We start from the raw sequence: 20,894 nt of genomic DNA on the forward strand, positions 1-20,894 counted from the left end.
CAAGGAGGTTGGTGTGGACACGTGTGTCCGTGGCTTTGTGTTTTCTGATACTTTCTGATGATACCTTTACTGCTTCTACACGTAGAGCCTGTGAATCCCGAGAGCTCCCTCCCACCCCAGTCCTTCAGTCTCTTACATTTTGCCTTTCCCTTCTAGGAGGAGATTGTGTTGCGCTATCAGCCCAAACTCAGAACACCCATGGGGTACTCCCAGAACTGGGGCCGCTTCCTGAACCGTGTAAACTTGGTGGGAGACACTTCCCGCAATGATGCCTCTATAATGCTCCACGGAGTGAAGGAGTCTGATGGGGGAAACTACACCTGCCGTATCTACCTGGGGAACCTGACATTCAGGAAAACCACTGTGCTGCAAGTGATCCTGAAAGAGCCCCGAAGTATGTAACATCTGGCCGGGTGGGGAGGAGGGGCTGCATAGCCGGTAGGCAGGGGCAGTACCGGGGGGAAGCTGGAGAGGCTTCTAGGATGCACAATTTAAGGAGGCATCACTCTCAGGTCCTGTACTTGCCTGCCCCTGATAAGCCTCGGACTTATCAAGCACTCCTACCCTGTGCTTTCATGACCTTGAGAGTAATCCCTCCTTAAATTTGGTGCCCTAGGCACCTTGCCTGCCTCACCCTAGTGCTTCTCTGATGGTAGGTCAAGGGAAAAAAAGGTAATAATACTGAGTGAATGCCAACCCCTCTGCCAAGCCTCACTCATGGTTTCTGTAATATACCAATTTAAAGATACAGGAGCTCAGAGATGGATTGGGGTCATTTTGACTTGGCTTCAAGGAAGATGCTCTATGCTCTGTAGTAGAAGAGAAGATGCTCCTGAGCTGGTGAGAGACAGCAAAGAACAGAGGAAACAGGAAGGGGAAGGAACCAAAAATAGAGGGAGTTTCTGATCCAAGGTTCTTTATTCTGGCAGTGTGTATTAAGGGCATTGGTGAGGAGGAGAGTAAAGACTCAATTGTGTTGACTGAGAGGGGTTGATAAGTGAGGGGTTAAAGTTAAACCAGAACCCAGTTAGCAGTCAGGATGTGGCCTGTGGACTTTGCCTTTTGCGAGGGCCCCAGGGGTTGGCTGTGGTTGGTTGGGGGCAGGGATAGGGGTGAGGAAGCACCTCTACCCTCAATACCTCTGGCCAGAGACTTAAGTCCATGGAGGCACCTTCTTGTCAATAATGAAGGATCCCAGCTGGAGAGGGAAGCAGGGCAGATGGCTTTCTTCACTCTCAGAAGTCTTAACCTGTGCTTCACAAGAAAGAGAAGCCATTAGCGGGAACTCATGCAACTTCTGAGCCCTCCACACCCACAAACAGACCTCCATCTACTCCATCCTCATCTTTGCCCTGCCATCCTGAGCTCCCTTCCCTTTGGGAGCTTATCCGAGTCCCTGTGCTCAGGTGGTACCCTCTCCTCCTTCTCAGGACCCTCACAACATGCCTCTTGAAGCTCATACTTTCTGTGGGCTTCTGCCATTAAGCACATGGATGCACTCAACTCTTCCTCTTCCCTGTGTCCTTGTCTGCTTTAGCTCTCACCCTATGTCATACCTTTTCTTTTTTCTCCTCTTTCACTTAAACTTTATTTATTTGTTTTAATTGGAGGATAATTACAGTATTGTGGTAGCTTTTGCCACACATCAACATGAATCGGCCATAGGCATACATGTGTCCCCTCCCTCTTGAACTCCTACCCACATCCCTCCTCACACCACCCCTCCAGGAGACACAGACATAAAGAACAGACTTTTGGACTCAGTGGGAGGAGTCGAGAGGGTGGGATGATTGGAGACAATAGCATTGAAAGATATACATTACCATATGTAAAATAGATAGCCAGTGTCTTACTTTTTCTTGAAACAGCTTTATTGAGATACAACTCACACGCCACACAATTCACCCATTTAAAACGTACAACTCAGTGTTTTTAGTATATTCTGAGTTGTGCGACTTTCATCATAATACATTATACATTTTTCTAGACATCATCAGATAGTTTGCAAAGGACTGAACTCAGTGCTTCCTGTCTCATCTTGCATTAACTCACAGCACTCTGCAGTCAGCCTTCTACTTGTACCTCTCCTCCAGTGTAGGTCACAGTGGCACTCTAACTGTTCGTCCTTGACCTTCCCTACCCCAGCAGTATTGAACACCATGTTCTGTATACATTTAATATATTCTGTTAGGCACAACCTATTCGTCCATCCGTCCATCCATCCATCCATCTATCTCTGTATATGAACTCCACTCAGATATTCCACAAATACTCAAACACGAATAATCCAAATCTACCACTCACACCTCTCCCCTGCCCACCTCTGCAACCTCAGTCGATGCCACCGCTATCTACACAGTTATCCAACTGCATGCCTGAGAGTTGTACTTGATTTTTCCCTTTCCCAGGACCCCCAGTCTAACAAGTCAACAGGTCCTGTCATTTCGACTGCCGACTTTGGATCTGTCTTCTTTCTCATCTGGCACCATCCCCTCATTCTGCCTATCGACCTGTCTCAGGCTGTAGGCCTCTCACCAGTCTCTGCTTTCGCTTAGTCGCTACCCCTCATCCTCGGTGCCATCTTTCTCAATCACAATCTGAACTTCCTACAACCTTTCAATGTCTTCTCCATTGCCTACAGAAAAAACAAAAAACAGAGCAAAACGAAAAATTGAAACAAACTCCTCATTGAGGTAATCAAGGTCCTTCATGACTTAGATCCTATTATCTACCCAGCCTCATTCCCCATCACGCCCTCACACGCAACCTTTGACCCAGAGCCATGGACCTCTTGCTAGTTTCTCTAAGCACCATCCTGAACCTAAAGGCTCCAGACCTTGGGTATAATGTCCCTACATCCCTCACCCCTATCCTTCTTCCATTGTTGCTAAAATCTTTGATCGTTCCTTTCAGACTCAAACTTTAAAACTTTTGCTGACAAAGTCTCAGGTTCTGCTCCCCATAGAACTTGGTGCTCTTTTCTCAGCGCTGCTTTGTCCCCCATGCGGACTGCTCTCATAGCTCCTATAGCAGTCCGTGGCGTTCCGTGCACACCGTCCCCCTCCTTGAGGGCACGGACCATGCATCATTGGTCTTTGTATCTTCTGCACCTAGTACTATCTGGCACCCAGGAGGTGTTGGATGTATGTGTTTGGAGTGAATTGAGGAAATGGGTGAAGGGTGCTATATAGACGGATGGAAGTGTCGTGCTTGGTATCACGACTATGGGGCTGTATTGTAGCCTAGATACCTTTGAGAACAATCACTTCACCGTAGAAAGGGCAGCAGCCTCTAACATGTCTGTTATTTGTGTCATTTGGTGAACCACATTTTAAGATAGAATTGTTAATGTAAACAGAAACTCTACTGTACATCAGGTGATATTCTGTTTACCCACCCACCTTCATCTATATTTTAAGGGTAAAAAGGGGTGGGCAAAGGCTGGTTCTCAGTCTAAAGGGGTCAGCTGGAGTCCCAGTGCTTCCATGTGGGGTGAAGGCTGGCCTTCTCCTCCTACTTCCTGACGTGGCGGTTGCTGCTTGGCATAGAACTGGTGAGGCTCCCAGCTCTTCTCTGGAATGTTGAGGCTCTGTCATTGCTCCCCTTTCCCAAGCGTTGGTGACCCCGGTAGCCCTCAGACCAGAGATCCTGGGTGGTAACCAGCTGGTGATCATCGTGGGGATTGTCTGCGCCACCATCCTGCTGCTTCCGGTTCTGATACTGATTGTGAAGATGGCCTACAGAAATAAGAGGTACGGGGCTGTTCCCATCTCTTGGACCGGGAGGCTTAGGTGCCTCTAGGCGGAAGTGGAGGAGAGTGGTAGGACCCTATGTGTACCATTTCCCCAGAAGGGTGTATTTTATTTATTTTTAGAAAGATTTATTCATTTATTGTGGTGGGTCTTCTCTAGTTGCGACTAGTGGGCTTCTTGTTACAGCGGCTTCTCTTGTTGCTGAGCACGGGCTCTAGGTGCTCAGGCTTCAGTCATTGCGGCGAGTGGGCTCAGTAGCTGTGGTGCACAGGCTTAGTTGCTCCATGGCATGTGGGATCTTCCTGGACCAGGGAATCGAACCTGTGTCCCCTGCATTGGCTTAAGGATTTTTAACCAATGAACCACCAGGGAAGCCCGGAAGGGAGTATTTTAAATTAGCCATCATCTGGGGTAATCACGTTAGATGTCATCGTATAGTGACCCCACCCCCCTTGCTCACTGTTCAGTCTCTAAGTTGTCTCTGACTCTTTTGCGAGCCTATGGACTGTAGCCTGCCAGGCTCCTCTGTCTGTGGGATTTCCCAGACAAGAATAGTGGAATAGCTTGCCATTTCTTTCTCCAAGGGATCTTCCTGACCCGGGGATCAAACCCATATCTTCTGCATTGGCAGGTGGATTCTTTACCACTGAGCCACCAGGGAAGCCTCCTCTGTTCTTGGTTGTCCTGAAAGGCCTTGCACATTCCCACATCATCCTCATTTTATAAGATTACAAAGACTTACAAATGTTTGTCCAAGTAGAGCATAATTAAGAGTATAAATCCTATGCAAGAACCATAATGGTGCTATTCAATGCCTGAAAGAAATGATTTTTGAATTACCCATAGTACGTATACACTTTTTAGAGAAGCTCAGATTTTGAAGGTTGTCAGTGACTTTATTTGAAGGACCACATTTTAATTATGAGAAGCTATTTTTGAATGGACAGCCTCAGGTCCTAAATTATTTTTAGTGAATGTATTTTTAAAGGCTTGAAGTTCTCTGTACATGCATGCTCAGAGCTGTGTCTGACTCTTTGCGACACCATGGACTATAGTCCTCCAGGCCCCTCTGTCCATGGGATTTTCTAGGCAAGAATACTGGAATGGGTTGCCATTTTCTCCACCAGGGGATCTTCCCGACCCAGGGATTGAACCTGTATCTGTTTGTTTCCTGCATTGAACAGGCAGATTCTTTACCAGCTCCATCACCTGCAGTTCTCCTAGTATCTCAGGAATTTGTATATGCTCTGGTGTGAGCACTAGCATTTCACTGATTTTGGCTGGGCCATACCCTTCTGTTTACCCCGCTGTTGATGAACTATGTTGCTAGGGCAAATTGACTCTCCTTTTGAAATAGTGTCAAGGGGCAAGAACCCCCATTTAGACTGAATAGAGCTGACTTTTAGGTCTCCTTTCTCCATGGGACATGGATCATACAGAAACTGCTGGTGTCCGCTAGGTTTGCATTTGACTCCCCAGGGGCTTTCTGACTTGGTTTTGAAATTGAAAGTCTTTGCTCTGGGCAGGTGGGCAACACAGAACAAAGAGTTAGACAGTGTGGCTTCCCTATCAGCTCACTTCCCTGATCTGGACCTCAGTTTCTCTCAAAATGAAGAACAGAACTCCCATGTCTGTGTATCTGTTTATTCTAAGGAATAATCAGATGGATGTGTTGAGATTTGTGCATAAAAATGGTTGCTGTAACAAAGGTTATAATTAAAAACTGAAATCATTGTCAGTGCCTGTCAGAAAGGTAATGATCCAATGAATTGGTATTCCAGTCAGTGAAATACTGCTCAGCCCTATATGTAATGATGGGGAAAGATGTCCAAGAAGTAATATACAATGTATAGTAGGATCTTATTTTAATAAAAAAGTAAATTATGTAATTCTCACTTCAGCAGCACACATACTAAATATATTCTGTGTGAGTATACTTATGCATTGAGAGAAGTTTGGAAGGATAATTTTAAAATACTAATAGTGCTATTTGGGAGAAAAGAAAAGGTGGATCCTATGAGGGTAGGAGGTTTACTGGAACTTGAACTTCAGACTGTCTACATTTCTGTAATATTTGAATTATTTTACAATCAGAGCATACAACTTTATAATCAGGAAATATTAAAATATTTACACTTTGAGACAAAAAAACAAATTCCCCTTCTAGCTTTAACCCTGGTTGTTATTTTTAGCTGTACTTCAGGCCAAAGTAGAAAAACGGAAGGCCATTCAGTAGCAAAAGCAGACGGCAAATGGTCAAGAGATCAAAGGCCAAGGGGCCAGGAAGGGGCCAGAGCTCCTAGGCCTGGGTGTTTGTGGGGTTGATTCTGCTTGTCCTTCCCCCAGGGAGAGTCCCAGAGCCTTTAAACTGGTGTCTTGCTGAGTTTCTGCTGCCCCCTGCTGGTCCAGCTTCTTCTCCCTAGTCCTCGGAAATGATGAAATCGAATCCCATGGAGTCCCTCTATTAATTCACTTACAGGAAGTTATTAGGGTGACAGTAGAGAGGCTGAGGGCTTCCCTTGTGGCTCAGCTGGTAAAGAATCTGCCTGCAGTACGGGAGACATGGGTTCGATCTCTGGGTTGGGAAGATCCCCTGGAGAAGGGAAAGGCTACCCACTCCAGTATTCTGGCCTAGAGAATTCTATGGATTGTATAGTCCATGGGGTTGCAAAGAGTCAGACGCCACTGAGCAACTTTCACTCACTAGAGAGGATGAAGCTGTCTTCAGCCCAGGCTTCCTTTAGATACTTCTCTGCTCTCCATTAAAGAGATGCATGCCTCAGATTCTAAGCTGAGCTGTGTAGTGCGGGCTGAAGGTGTCTACAAGTGGGTCCTCCGCTGGGGTCTCTTTTGGTAAAAACTCTGTGTGGTCTTGTGTTATCACCCTTGACTCTACAATGCCGGGTGGTTAATTGCACGTGCTTTCATGTCTTTGCAGTTCAGTCACTTCCACCACCCTGGTCAAAAGCCTGGAGAACACAGAGAAGGCTTGTGCAGAGGTAAGAGAAGAATTCTGTCATTCTGGGACCTCCCTGGCGGTCCAGTTGTTAAGACTCTGTGCCTCTAATGCATGGGACATGGGTTTGATTCCTGGTCAGGGAACTAAGAGCCCACAGGCCTGTAGGGCCAAATAAATAAAATAATAAAAAAGGACAAACCAAAAAACAGAATTATCCCGTTTTGCAGCTGTGCCCCATGAGGACAAGGTGGAGACTGCTCCAGCACCCAGGTGGTGTCTTTATCCTTCTCCTGAGAACTGTGTCTCATTCACTGTTATGTCTCAGCACCTCCAGTGCCTAGGAGATCTCCATCACTCAGTAACAGCCCAGGAGTAGTGAGGAGCATAGTGAGTAGGGGTGGGCGGGTCCTGGGAAAGAGCACTGGACTTGGAATCGGAAAGTCCCAGTTCAAGCCCAGCTCTGCCACTTCTTGAGCCTCTGTTTTCTCATCCCCCAAATGAGGATAAGGACAAACACATTTGCCCAGTTGTGAGGTTCAAATAACATGACGCTATGTGCAAGTGTTCTATAATCTCTGAGGCACTGTATCAATATGAGGGGTGATTATGATCCATTCTGAGGTTAAGTGACAGAAATGGTATGGACCTAACAGAAGCAGAAGATATTAAGAAGAGATGGCAAGAATACACAGAAGAACTGTACAAAAAAGATCTTCACGACCCAGATAATCACAATGGTGTGATCACTGACCTAGAGCCAGACATCCTGGAATGTGAAGTCAAATGGGTCTTAGAAAGCATCACTACGAACAAAGCTAGTGGAGGTGATGGAATTCCAGTTGAGCTATTCCAAATCCTGAAAGGTGATGCTGTGAAAGTGCTGCACTCAATATGCCAGCAAATTTGGAAAACTCAGCAGTGGCCACAGGACTGGAAAAGGTCAGTTTTCATTCCAATCCCAAAGAAAGGCAATGCCAAAGAATGCTCAAACTACTGCACACTTGCACTCATCTCACATGCTAGTAAAGTAATGCTCAAAATTCTCCAAGCCAGGCTTCAGCAATTTGTGAACCGTGAACTTCCCGATGTTCAGGCTGGTTTTAGAAAAGGCAGAGGAACCAGAGATCAAATTGCCAACATCCACTGGATCATGGAAAAAGCAAGAGAGTTCCAGAAAAACATCTATTTCTGCTTTATTGACTATGCCAAAGCCTTTTACTGTGTGGATCACAATAAAATGTGGAAAATTCTGAAAGGGATGGGAATACCAAAACACCTGACCTGCCTCTTGAGAAATTTGTATGCAGGTCAGGAAGCAACAGTTAGAACTGGACATGGAACAACAGACTAGTTCCAAATAGGAAAAGGAGTACATCAAGGCTGTATATTGTCACCCTGTTTATTTAACTTCTATGCAGAGTACATCATGAGAAACACTGGACTGGAAGAAACACAAGCTGGAATCAAGATTGCCGGGAGAAATATCAATCACCTCAGATATGCAGATGATACCACCCTTATGGCAGAAAGTGAAGAGGAACTAAAAAGCCTCTTGATGAAATTGAAAGTAGAGAGTGAAAAAGTTGGCTTAAAGCTCAACATTCAGAAAACGAAAATCATGGCATCTGGTCCCACCACTTCATGGGAAATAGATGGGGAAACAGTGGAAACAGTGTCAGACTTTATTTTTCTGGGCTCCAAAATCACTACAGATGGTGACTGAGGCCATGAAGTTAAAAGACGCTTACTCCTTGGAAGGAAAGTTATGACCAACCTAGATAGCATGTTCAAAAGCAGAGACATTACTTTGCCAACAAAGGTCCGTCTAGTCAAGACTGTGGTTTTTCCTGTGGTCATGTATGGATGTGAGAGTTGGACTGTGAAGAAGGCTGAGCACTGAAGAATTGATGCTTTTGAACTGTGGTGTTGGAGAAGACTCTTGAGAGTCCCTTGGACTGCAAGGAGATCCAACCAGTCCATGCTGAAGGAGATCAGTCCTGGGATTTCTTAAGAAGGAATGATGCTAAAGCTGAAACTCCAGTACTTTGGCCACCTCATGCGAAGAGTTGACTCATTGGAAAAGACTCTGATGCTGGGAGGGATTGGGGGCAGGAGGAGAAGGGGACGACAAAGGATGAGATAACTGGATGGCATCACTGACTGGATGGAGTGAGTCTCAGTGAACTCCGGGAGTTGGTGTTGGAGAGGGAGGCCTGGTGTGCTGCGATTCATGGGATCGCAAAGAGTCAGACATGACTGAGCGACTGATCTGATTTGATCTGATCTGAGGTTAAGTGAAGGAGTTAATAGTTCACATTAAATATTCAGGAACCTTTAGAAAGAGAGAATCAAGAACTTTTTCTTGATCATATTGGTTTGTGATAGTTTATATAAATAATAATTTCTAGTAGGAACTGAGAAATGGATTAATTTCCTTGAACTCCCCCCACTGTTGTTCTTTCTTTTCTTCCCTCCTCTCTTCCCCCCTCCCTCCCTCTTTCTTTCTTACTTCCTGTTTTCCTTCTTCCGGCCTTCCTTTCTTTCTTTTGAAAAACTCTTCTTACATACCTATCCTATCCATCTTTTGGGCTGTTTGTGACCCAAGAGTAGGATTTTCTCACATCATAGTACAGGGGACTCCAGAAGTCTAAGAATTTGTCACTGGATGATATCACTTCCCCAAATAGTGACAGGGACGGGAGTCGCAAAGTACCCCTGACCTCACAGACATGAAGTTCAGTGAGGGCTGTTCCTGCCATTTAAGCCCTATTGGAAAGATGATGACAATTACATGCTGATGAATGCTGTCCTGCCAAGACTCTAATTAGGAAAAAATAACCACAAAATTCAAATCATTAGGCAAAATAAGAATTCCCTGCTGCTACCTCAATGTCCATCCAAACAAAGATGTTGGACTTTTTTTTTTTTTCCTGGTCACACCGTGGGACAAGTGGAATCTTAGTTCCCAGACAAGGGATTGAACCTGTGCCCCCTGCATTGGGAGTGTGGAGTCTTAACCACTGGACCACCAGTGAAGTCCCAGAGGTTTGACTTTTGAACCAAAGAATTTGGTTCTTAATATAGTGCTCTTTGCCAATGAGTTAATTTTCAGGAAGTCTGAGGACTGGATTATTGTGACCTATGATCATTCTGTAGCTCTCAATAACCCACTGATTTTGGGGGTTGATGCCCTGTAAACATAGGGGATCATAAGAACATAGAAAAGAAAGCCTTTTCTCTGGCATGTAAGATTTGTTGAGTTTTAAGAATGTTTATATGATTTTCTCCCCTCCAGAAACATATTTATTCCTCGATAGCCACACAAGAGGTGAACGATGAGGAAGAATCAAGTGGAAAATCAGAGGCCACCTACATGACCATGGTGAGGAATGTTCTGGGTCCCGCTGAGCCTGGTGTCTGGAGGCAGGAAAAGGACTTGGGAAGGATATGGCAGACTCACGGGGGATGGACATTGCTAGGTTTCCTGGCGGGAGCAGGGGTGGGGGTGAGGTGGGGTGGTGGTGGGGTAGGGGAACACTCTGCTGAAGGCAGAGCTTTTTCTAGGTAGTTGGAAATTGTAAGAAGTTGAAGCTCTGCTGGAGAGACGAGTAGTAGCAAACTTGTCCTTATACCCAATTTTGAGTCTTCTGAGCATCTCTAGAGCTCAAGAGGGTTGATCTTAGAGGTAAAAGGAAGTGCCATCATGAGGTTAGATAAAGATCTCTTCCTCATCAGCACAATACTGGTTTAACACAATGTAGTGAAGAGCGACTGGAAGATCCTTGTACAAAAATCATGTCATGAGGAACTGTTTTCCTCCCTTTCAAAAGGTCCCTTCCAACTCTTAGATTTTTTTGTTTTTGCAGCATAAGATCATTATTTGCACTTTATTAACTGAACGCAACACAAATTTGCCATGCACATTAGATGCTCATACACACATGCCTGCAAGCCCAGCACCAATAACTTCCTAGTGCATGTTGTGCTAAGGAATTGCTGTATACGATTTAAGCCCTAGGTCCCTTAATGAATTCCATGTCTTTCCCAAGTCCTCTTTATGCTAGTAACATTCTTTATTTGATGCACCACTAACTATGAGAACTCTACTGTTTATGCTATTTTACCCAATGCTCCTTTATTCACAGCCCTTACAGTTTTCCTATGGTGTCTGGATATTTTATTGTTGTTGTTTAGTTGCTAAGTCATACCTGACTCTTTCGTGATCTCAAAGACTTTAGCCCACCAGGCTCCTCTGTCCATGGGATCTCCAGGCAAGAATACTGGAGTAGGTTGCCATTTCCTCCTCCAGGGTATCTTCTTGACTCAGGGATCCAACCTGTGTCCCCTGCATTGGCAGTTGGGTTCTTTGCCACTGAGCCATATCCATTGGGATATTTTAAATACTTGCTAATTGCTTTATCTTGTTATTAAATTTTATTTTTTTACATTTCTGAGTATGACCTCTTCTCTGCACATATCTTTTAGAATTCCTTAGATTACTAATGGTTTTATCTTTACACTGATTTCTGCTGCTCCTGCTGCTGCTACTAAGTTGCTTCAGTCATGTCCGACTCTGTGCGACCCCATAGATGGCAGCCCACCAGGCTCCCCTGTCCCTGGGATTCTCCAGGCAAGAACACTGGATTGGGTTGCTATCTCCTTCTCCAATGCACAAAAGCGAAAAGTGAAAGTGAAGTCACTCAGTTGTATCCGACTCTTAGCGACCCCATGGACTGCAGCCCACTAGGCTCCTCTGTCCATGGGATTTTCCAGGCAAGAGTACTGGAGTGGGGTGCCATCGCCTTCTCCACACTGATTTCTAGTTGGCTCCAATTCTGGATGGCCAACGTATATCCAAATATATACGTTCTAGTATGTCCTGGAGTGTTACACGTCTTCAGTGTTATCTTGTGAGCTTATCCTTCACTGGTATTTTCCTGTAATTTACAATGTTTACTAAACTTACCTGTGTGTGCTCAGTCACATCCGACTCTTTGTGGTCCCATGGACTGTAGCCCGCCAGACTCCTCTGTCCATGGGATTCTCCAGGCAAGAATACTGGAGTGAGTTGCCATTTCCTGCTCTAGGGGATCTTCCTGACCCAGGGATTGAATGCACATCTCCCGCATTGGCAGGCAGATTCTTTACACTAGCTCCACATTTGTTGTTGTCTAATTGCTCAGTTATGTCCCCATGGGGGCTCTTTGCCAACCCCTTGGCCTGCAGCACTCCAGGTTTCCCTGTCCTTCACTATCTCATGGAGTTTGCTCAAACTCATGACCATTGAGTCGAAACTCCACCTGGGAAGCCCTAAACTAAATTTACCCACCAGTTGTATTTAAAGTCAATATCTTTCAACTCTTAGATTTTTTTAATTCTGTGACTTATTGTACCTTGACATAATCCAACTGCTGGAAGGCTGCATGCTGGATTTCATGTAATAATATAGAGTCTGATTCCTATGTTCTCTTTGTTCAACTCTCCAGGGAAGTCTAGCACCTAGAAAAGACACTGGCTGTGTAGTGAGTAGGGGTAAGGACAAAAGGAATGAGCTGGCGAGGAACATGATGCTATTTGTAGATAAATAATAGCTGGTCAAGAATCCCCCTGCAGGGCGGGAGACCTGGGTTCGATCCCTGAGTTGGAAAGATCCCCTGGAGAAGGGAGCAGCTATCCACTCCAGTATTCTGGCCTGGAGAATTCCGTGGACTGTGTAGTCCATGGGGTCACAGAGAGTCGGACACGACCGAGGGACTCTCACAATAGGCACCCCAGCCATGGAGGGAACAGTGTTCTGCTGTGTTCAGGAAGGCTGGCCTTCTCTGTTTATAGGATGATGGCTTGTGTTTTTTTCCTGTTACACCAGCTCCAAGGACACATGACTCCCAGATGATTGCAACAGAGAAAGGTTCTGCCAGGGCAGAGTGAGATCAGAATCTGGCCTTGCTCCACCAAGTGAAACGCGAGCTCCCCTCTGAAGTTGAACACAGTCATTCCCCTTCCCCCAATCCTTCTCCCATCATTGCCATGTGATGCGGCAGCAGCTGCCAGAACCTTGCCTTAGAGACCTGCTGATAACGGTGCCTGCTGCTCAGTGTGGCCGTCACCTGGGCGGTGCCGTTCGCAGACGCTCTGTGGGGCAGAGGTGACGGAGCAGTGAGTCGCCCTCAGTGCCAGCACCTCATGCTTGGTGCCAGGTGTTTGCGATTTAAACTCTGCAGAAAACAGCACCCATGGCCCCTTGAAACAGATCCAATAAAGCAAGTGTGATGGGGGACCAGGGCCATAGTCTCAAAGGCCTTCAGGGGCTCGTCAAGCTACTGCAAAACACTGTGTCAAGTTATACACGGCTGTGGGTGAATTCTAGCCTGTGTACCACTTGTTTGAGACTTCAGGTAGGGGGCTGTTATCTGATAGAGAGCAGGGGTAACAAAGAAATTTTACTTAAAAAAAATTTTTTTTTTGGATTTTTTGTTCATCATGGATTTTTTTTTTTTTTACATTGATGTTTATTTTTGGTTACACCTGCAGTGTGCAGGATCTTAAATCCCCAGCCAGGGATTGAGCCCTGCCCCTGCACCCTCCCCTTGCCCTCCCTCCATGCCTCCCTGGTGTCCTGACCACTGGGCAACCAGGGAAGTCCCAGAACCTTTGCTTTTCTATTAAATTTACTTAAATGGAGGGGCGCCATACCACGTCCTCTTTCTGAGGCCGTGTGGCACAATGGTTATGATCCCTAGCTTTGGAGTTGGACAGACCAGCATCCAAATCTTTACCCTGACTTAGAAGCTGGATCGTCTTGGGCAGTGGGCAGGTAACTTGGTTTCTTGAGCTTCAGTTTCCTCATCCTTAATGGGAATAATATTAACAAAACCTACCTCTCGGGTGGTGAGGAACAAATGAGGTAGTGCAGCATGTGAAATTCAGAACTGGCCCAGAGAGATGGAAGGAGCTCAGTAAATGGTAACTATTATGATTGAAATGCTTCTTACAAATATGCTTTGTTTCTCTCCTCTCAACAGAACCCAGTTTGGCCTTCTCTGAGGTCAGCACCAACTAGCCCACCAGACCAAAGGTCAACTTGGGGAATGGCAAAAACAGAGCAAGCCTTCTGAGAAGAAGGGGTGGTCCTTTTAGCCTTGGCTGCGGCAGAGACTCTCTTTGTTGTGTGTCCTGAGTACATCCATGTAGCGGTTGTTTCAGACCCTCTGCCCTCTCAGTCCTCTTCCTGCCTCCCTGCTTGGGCAGAGGGCTGACAATGGAGGGCTCGAAGGCCAGCAAAGAGACTGGACAGCCCTGGAGGAAGACAGGCTGATAAGGGGGAGCATGGACTTGGTCCCCCTGGAGTGAGACTCTGGCCCTGGGGACCCTGGTCAGCTGCCGCGGTGGCCTCGAGCATCCCTTCAGGTCAGACCCTCTGCTTGGACGGTGCTCTCTGTGGAAGGTTCCAGAGAAGAATCAGAGATAAAAACCACCCCAAATGATTATTCCTTTGGCCAATGATCCCTAAATAAATGCAGTCTGTGGCAATCATCCTGTGTTTCTACCCTGGCTGAAGGGCATGTGGAGTGCTGGTGAAGAATCTGTAGTTGGGAACTCCTGAAACAGCTGAAGTGACTGGAAGAAAGCCCTGCTGTGACTCACACATTGGGGGCCGGTTTGAGGCCTGAGGAAGTTTGGGGGGCATGAATGGGGTGGAAGTGGGGTACGAATACATCTCTTCGATGTAACTCAGTGCTTCTTGATGCCGGCTGGGTATCAGAGTGGCTGGTGGCTCTTGGTTGGGCCCCACCAGAGATCTGGATAGAATATATGGGTGGATCTGGAGCACTTGTCTTTTTCAGAAGTGACACTCCTGGGTCACCAAAGCGGACAGCCACTGATTTAACTCTTGGTCTGAAATGTGAGATTCCTTTCCTTTTGGCTCCTTTACTGTTGTAAGATTTAATAAGGCTAGTTGTTTTTTTTTTTTTTTTAATCCTCTGGTTCTGAACTCCTGTTTCTAGTCTGGGCTCAGCTCAGATCTCTTCGTCTTTACTCCCATATGGCCTGCCTCGTGTACTGTGTCCCATTTTCCCCTCTTAGCCATTTAGGGCCTGGATAAAGAGAAGATCCTTTGGAGGTCTCTGATTTCTGATCCAACCTCAAGTTGAGGTAATTTTTAATTTTTTTTAGCTGCACCCCACAGCACGTGGGATCTTAGTTCCCTGACCAGTGATCGAACCCATGCACCTTTCATTGGAAGTGTGGAGTCTTAACCACTGGACCACCACGGAAGTCCCAGAGCTACATTTTTGAGTGATTTCCCTAACTCTCCAGATTTCAAGGACCCTCCACTAGACACTCATCATTAACTTTCTCTTTTACCAGCTGTCCTCTGGTCTCTACTTGGAGGCTTGAAGCCTCTTTTTGTTCAGTCATGGCTAAGAGTCGTGAAATGTTTCCTCCTCATTGTTAGCTCTCAATAAGGAGCATGTCAGTAATTTACAATATGTGGATTAAGGCAATATCCTGTCCAAGACATATCAGAGAGGGGAGACATGTTGACATGATGGGGTGGGGACCCTCTTTCATATACTAAGAGTTCATGGGGAGGAAGTGGTTTCATTTCTGACTTATTAGGCAACATGCTCTCCTGGGCTAAGGGGCCCTTTTCCACTTCCTCAAATATTGTTTTCATGTGATGACAACCTTCAGGATACCGAGTGGAGTGGATGGATGGTGATTGTATATCGGTTGTCCTGGGTAGAAAGGAATACTTGGGATAAGGGCTGAGTGGGGCAGGCAGCTTCTCCATGTGCTCCTCCCTGCAGAGGGCGCTCTGCCCCGGCAAGTGTGCACATAGCCCTGCAGGGTTTGACTAGCGCACATCAAATTTGAATTCCATTCATTTAAGGTTAAGCTTTCATTCTGAGGAGGAAGAAGAGGAAGTCTACCTCTCTCCCTCAACTCTGCCTCTCCACAAATCTTCCTCTTACACACAGTCATGGAGTCCAGGTTGAGAGCGCAAGTCCACAGCTGTCAAATACAATTTTGCCCCAAACCAAAATAAGCCCTGCAGGGGCCCATGGGAAAGACCTGCCTGCCCGCTATGCCCTTGGCTTAGGGGTGGTTGTCTACTAAATCCAGGACCATGAAGGCATATGGCGTAGGGAATGGCTTCTAGGTGAAACAAACCTGGTTTAAATCGTGGCTCTGCCTCTTACTCTCTGTTCAATATGACGAAGTTTATATCAATTCTTTGAGGCTATTTGTCTGATAGAAAATAATCATGGGAACTAAATGAGGTCGGTTAGGGGCTAGAGCCTGGTCTGGGTCCTCCATCCCCTTCCAATATATTTTCCCCAGTGGATCTGTCATCTGATGATTCAGTCCCCATCTCATTATTTTTTATGTCTATGGGCAGGAAGCCCTGCAACCCTAAATATAATAACTAAGTCCTTCTTCTCATCCAAAGAAAGAGTTAGGAAGCCGAACTTGGGGAAGGATTTTGCATAGCTCTGAGGGGTGATGTTCTGAAGGGCAAGACACCTGCTGGAGATGGAGCAAGCTGGATCTCCTTGTAGATCCAAGCAGTTATGTTACTTGAATTTGCAGTATTTTAAGTCTCTAGATGACCAGATGCTCCCATATTCAAAGGCTTCCAGAAGCGAGCAAACTTTTGCCAACAGAAAGCAGCCTAAGGGTGGAGGGGGTGGGGCCACCCAGGAATAATGGAGAATCTGGCACCATCAGAGTTTGGCTACTGGAATTGAAACAGTTCAGCCTGTCCCCTGGGGACCTACAGAAGCCATGCCTCCTTTAAAAGGCTTCTGCCTTCTGCCAGCCCTTCAGTCTTTTTCTCTTTGCCCCCTCACTCTTTCTCCTTTTAGCTGGTCTGTGTGCTTACATGTCTATACTGGGAATTTTCTTTATAAAACACCAGCTCTTTGTACGTGTATGTGTGTGTGTTTGCAAGTGGTCATACTGCCACTGATTTAGCTCAGTTAGACCTAGAGAACCTTAGGTTGCAAGTTTTGTCCCAACCCAGACCAGTTATCTTCTTACTGAGAATAAACCAAAGTTTCTCAGAACTCCTGACCTTCTGTCCTGGCCAGTTGGTTTGCAAATGTGGTTTGTTCTTCCTCAAGGGAGATCAGGTGGCCCATTACCACTTCTATAAAAACCAACTCTTGAAACACCCCTTCTTCATCAAAAAATAAGGGAACTTGGAGTTTTCACAGAAAGCTAAACCCTTTCATATTTCCTAGATGGTGAGAGCAATAGTGATTTACTTTGTCCCAGAACTCCCCAAACCCTTGTCTGAACTCCCCATTGTATGTTCATGGCCTTCTGACACTGGGCACATCTTGTCTACCCATCCACACCTCCCATTTTTTCCCCATGCTCCATATACCTTTGTCTTTTGTGCTTCTGAGCCTTTGCTCTTGGTGTTCCCCTGTCTAGAATTCTCTTTTTCTTCTTACCTGCCCAAATAAACATTTCTTCAAGGACCTGCTTGAGTCTTGCTTGGGTGATGGTCCATTTCTACGTGTCTCTACACTTACTGGATTTTATCATCTGATGTTTTCTAATTGTTTCATGGGTGTGGGTTTTATTTTCTCTGAGAGATCTTAAACTCTTTAGAGATCCTGCTTTAGGTCTTTTCTGTGAGCGTTGCAGTATCTGACTCCATGTGGGAAAATCCTTCATTGAATGGAATTCCTAGGGAATAGGGTGGCTGAACCTGGCTCCCAGTCCTGGTTCCATCACTCTTTGGCTGTGGAAGGTCAGGTTGATGGAGTTTCTGCTCTTTCCCAAGACATGAAATAGATATTCATTCATACATTCATTCTCATCTCCTCAGGGACTAATAGTGGCCTAGCACAAACTAAGAAGAATAAGACAGAACCCCTGTCTTTAAGGAGCTACAGTCTAGTTGGGGAGGTAAGATATATAAACAAAAAATGACAATACTCCCTGGCTTAAAGCAATCCCAGGGGTACCATAGATGAGAGTTGAGACATTTATCTGTCTAGAAGGTACACTTTCACAGAGTGAGTTGGTTCTCATTCATGTCTATGTCTCTAGTTTCTAGCCTTGTGTTTGGCACACAGGGGACATTAGATATTTGAGTTTGTTGTATGAAGGAACTGATGAGTGAGCGGACCCAGGGTCAAGCAGCACAGAGAGAAGTATGTAGGTACAACAAGGAAGGGGTTACTTTGTAGCAGATTTTTAAAAAATTATTTAATTTTTATTTGTTTATGGCTTCACTGAATCTTCATTGCTGGGAGCTGGGTCAACTCTCTAGTTGTAATGCACGGGCTGCTCATTGTGGCTTCTCTTGTTGCGGAGCACAGACTCTAGGGCCTCGGGCTTCAGTAGTTGTGGCATTCAAGCTCTAGAGCATGTGTGATTCTGTGGTTGTGGGGCACGGGCTTAGTTGCCCCACTGTATGTGGGATCTTCCCAGACCAGGGATCAAACCTGTGTCCCTTACGTTTTTGGCAGGCAGATTCTTAATCACTGGACCACCAGGGAAGTCATTTAGTAGATTTTTGAAGAAAGACTAGGAGCTAGCTGAGCAAACAAGGGAGAAAGGGCATTCCTGGAACAGGAAACTTCAAAAGTAGAGACACCATGATGTGAAGCTCTTACATGGGGTAAGAGAAACCTTGAACCTTGCCTGGTGCAGAATGGCTTGGGAAGGGTCGGGGCAGAGAAGAAAGGTGAGTGAAATTGTTACTCCTGAGCAGGCCACTTGGTGCTGTACACATTTAATCCCAAGCTTGTTCCTGCTCGCCAGCCCCTTCTTCCCAGCCTCCCATACCTGGCCTCTGTACTGCTTCTTGCTCCTGGGATGCAAACCTTTTAATATTCATTGAAGGCATTACTTCTTAAACTTTCATGTGCTCAAGAAACATCTAAAGATCTTGTTTAACATGCAGATTCCGATTCTTTGGGTCTGAAGTGGGACCCATGACTCTGCATTTCTAAGGAGCTCCCAGGCGAGGCTGAGGATGTTGGTCCAGTAAGGCAGTGGTACCCAGGGGGGCTCTCTGTAGCCTCAACTAAGAATTCCAAAGGCAAAAGGAAACCACCTTCCTTTCTTCTTCTTCTGCCAGCAGGATAGAAAATTGAGTGTTGTCTAATCCAGTCTTCAGGGATAAATGGCACTGGGTAGAAATGCTGAAAAGAGGGCCCCATTCCCCAGATAGCCCGTCTTCAATAGTGGTGTCTTTGTTTTGCAGATTATTGATTACCTCTTTGAGTTTCTGCTTCCCAGGCTTTTATTGGCTCCTGGGGCAAGGCATACCTTTTTGAAGCAGATGGGCATCTGGAAGCCCGGTTGAGCTGTGGGGAGGCTCGAGGTCTGCTCTCTTCCCAGTTCACCCTGCCAGGGTGCCTCTCCCCTGATCCAATGCCTTCTGACTCTTGGTCCTGGAGAGCTGAATTGGACAAAGGCTATACTAAGTCACAGGCTTGGCTTCTCTTAGCCAAATTCTGGATAGAGGCAAAGGAACTTCTGGGTCTGTTTCTTAGATGTCCCCCAAATAGAAGCTTTTGGACCCAGTGTGAGACCAAGTGAGCTGGGTAAGCAAGCAGCTTCCCTGGGCCTCACAGGCATGCTCAACAGCGTTAAGAAAAAGGAGGAGGCCGGCTACATCAAACCAAAACTCTCCGCTAGACATGTGCCTGCGGCAGCATGGTGCTGCAGACTGGGACTGGGCTGAGGGGCTGGGAGGGAGCTGGGGGGACCCTGGGCCGATGCCGGTGTATCCCTGTGAGCACACCTGAGAGCCAGGCCAGTGCTGATGGCAGAGGAGGCCTGGGATCTGAGGGTTGTGGCCACCAGGAGACCCTTTTCTCCTAGGCTACCCCATCTCTCCTTCTCTGATTTCTCTTCCTTTGGGCTGTGAGCTCTGTGAATGAGCCAGTTAGAGCCAGTGAAGTGAGAGAGGCACTTTGGCGACAGTCTCTGTAAGATCAGGTGCGGATAAGCACCTCTGGTGCGGAGAAGCTCAGAGGTCTTCTCCCCACACCTCTGCCTTCAGCAACTGCCACCCAAATTTGACCCACTTCACTCCTCCTCAACCTAGGATGGCTTCAGTGGCCTGGGCTAGATTTCACTGCCTTCTCGATAATGTGGATGATGTCCCATCCCTCTCCAAATTCACTCATTCATTCATCCAGGGTACCACTGGGCAGCTAGGCGGCACCGGTGTCTGCTCTGAACTCAGCACTGTGCTGGCCTCCCATTTGATTCCTTTGTGCCCTGACTCTTTCTGCATTCTGTTACACACACACACACAGACAGACACACACAGGCATCTTGCTTCATCTATTCTGGTTTTCTCTTCCCTGTGTCTCTAAACAACCCAAGGGAAGTTCTCATGTCGCCTTCCCCTGGTAACAGGTGATATGGATTACTGGATATATGCAGTGTTTCACACAGACCTCAGCTTGAGTCCTGACTCCAGCCCGGCCCTTAACTATTAATATCATAGGTAACTTAAGTGGGCTCAAGTTAAAGATGGGCTCAATAAAGGACAGAAATGGTATGGACCTAACAGAAGCAGAAGATATTAAGAAGAGGTGCCAAGAATACACAGAAGAACTATACAAAAAAGATCTTTATGACCAAGATAATCACGATAGTGTGATCACTCACCTAGAGCCAGACATCCTGAAATGGGAAGTCAAGTGGACCTTAGGAGCATCACTATGAACAAAGCTAGTGGAGGTGATGGCATTCCAGTTGAGCTACTCCAAATCCTGAAAGATGATGCTGTGAACGTGATGCACTCAATATGCCAGCAAATTTGGAAAACTCAGCAGTGGCCACAGGACTGGAAAAGGTCAGTTTTCATTCCAATCCCAAAGAAAGGCAATGCCAAAGAATGCTCAAACTACCACACAATTGTACTCATCTCACACACTAGTAAAGTAATGCTCAAAATTCTCCAAGCCAGGCTTCGGCAATACGTGAACCGTGAGCTTCCAGATGTTCAAGCTGGTTTTAGAAAAGGCAGAGGAACCGGAGATCAAATTGCCAACATCCGCTGGATCATCAAAAAAGCAAGAGAGTTCCAGAAAAGCATCTATTTCTGCTTTATCGACTATGCCAAAGCCTTTGACTGTGTGGATCACAACAAACTGTGGAAAATTCTCAAAGAGATGGGAATACCAGACCACCCGACC

The 20,894-nt window shown here is 46.2% G+C and overlaps 1 protein-coding gene across 7 annotated transcripts in view; it reads left to right on the plus strand.

Moving 5' to 3' along the window:
- Positions 1 to 14,244, plus strand: part of JAML (junction adhesion molecule like) — a 31,357-nt gene extending 17,113 nt beyond the window's left edge. For all 7 annotated transcript variants that reach the window (XM_025266817.3, XM_025266816.3, XM_025266819.3 and 4 more), the window contains 5 exons: positions 157 to 394; positions 3,614 to 3,752; positions 6,691 to 6,751; positions 10,007 to 10,093; positions 13,734 to 14,244. In XM_025266817.3, the coding sequence (XP_025122602.3) occupies positions 157 to 394; positions 3,614 to 3,752; positions 6,691 to 6,751; positions 10,007 to 10,093; positions 13,734 to 13,826 (618 nt within the window). In that variant the 3' untranslated portion in view covers positions 13,827 to 14,244. The remainder of the gene's footprint in view (positions 1 to 156; positions 395 to 3,613; positions 3,753 to 6,690; positions 6,752 to 10,006; positions 10,094 to 13,733) is intronic.
- Positions 14,245 to 20,894: the final 6,650 nt, after the last annotated feature.

The sequence above is a fragment of the Bubalus bubalis genome, chromosome 16, assembly GCF_019923935.1.
Source record: "Bubalus bubalis isolate 160015118507 breed Murrah chromosome 16, NDDB_SH_1, whole genome shotgun sequence".
Lineage (NCBI taxonomy): Eukaryota > Metazoa > Chordata > Mammalia > Artiodactyla > Bovidae > Bubalus > Bubalus bubalis.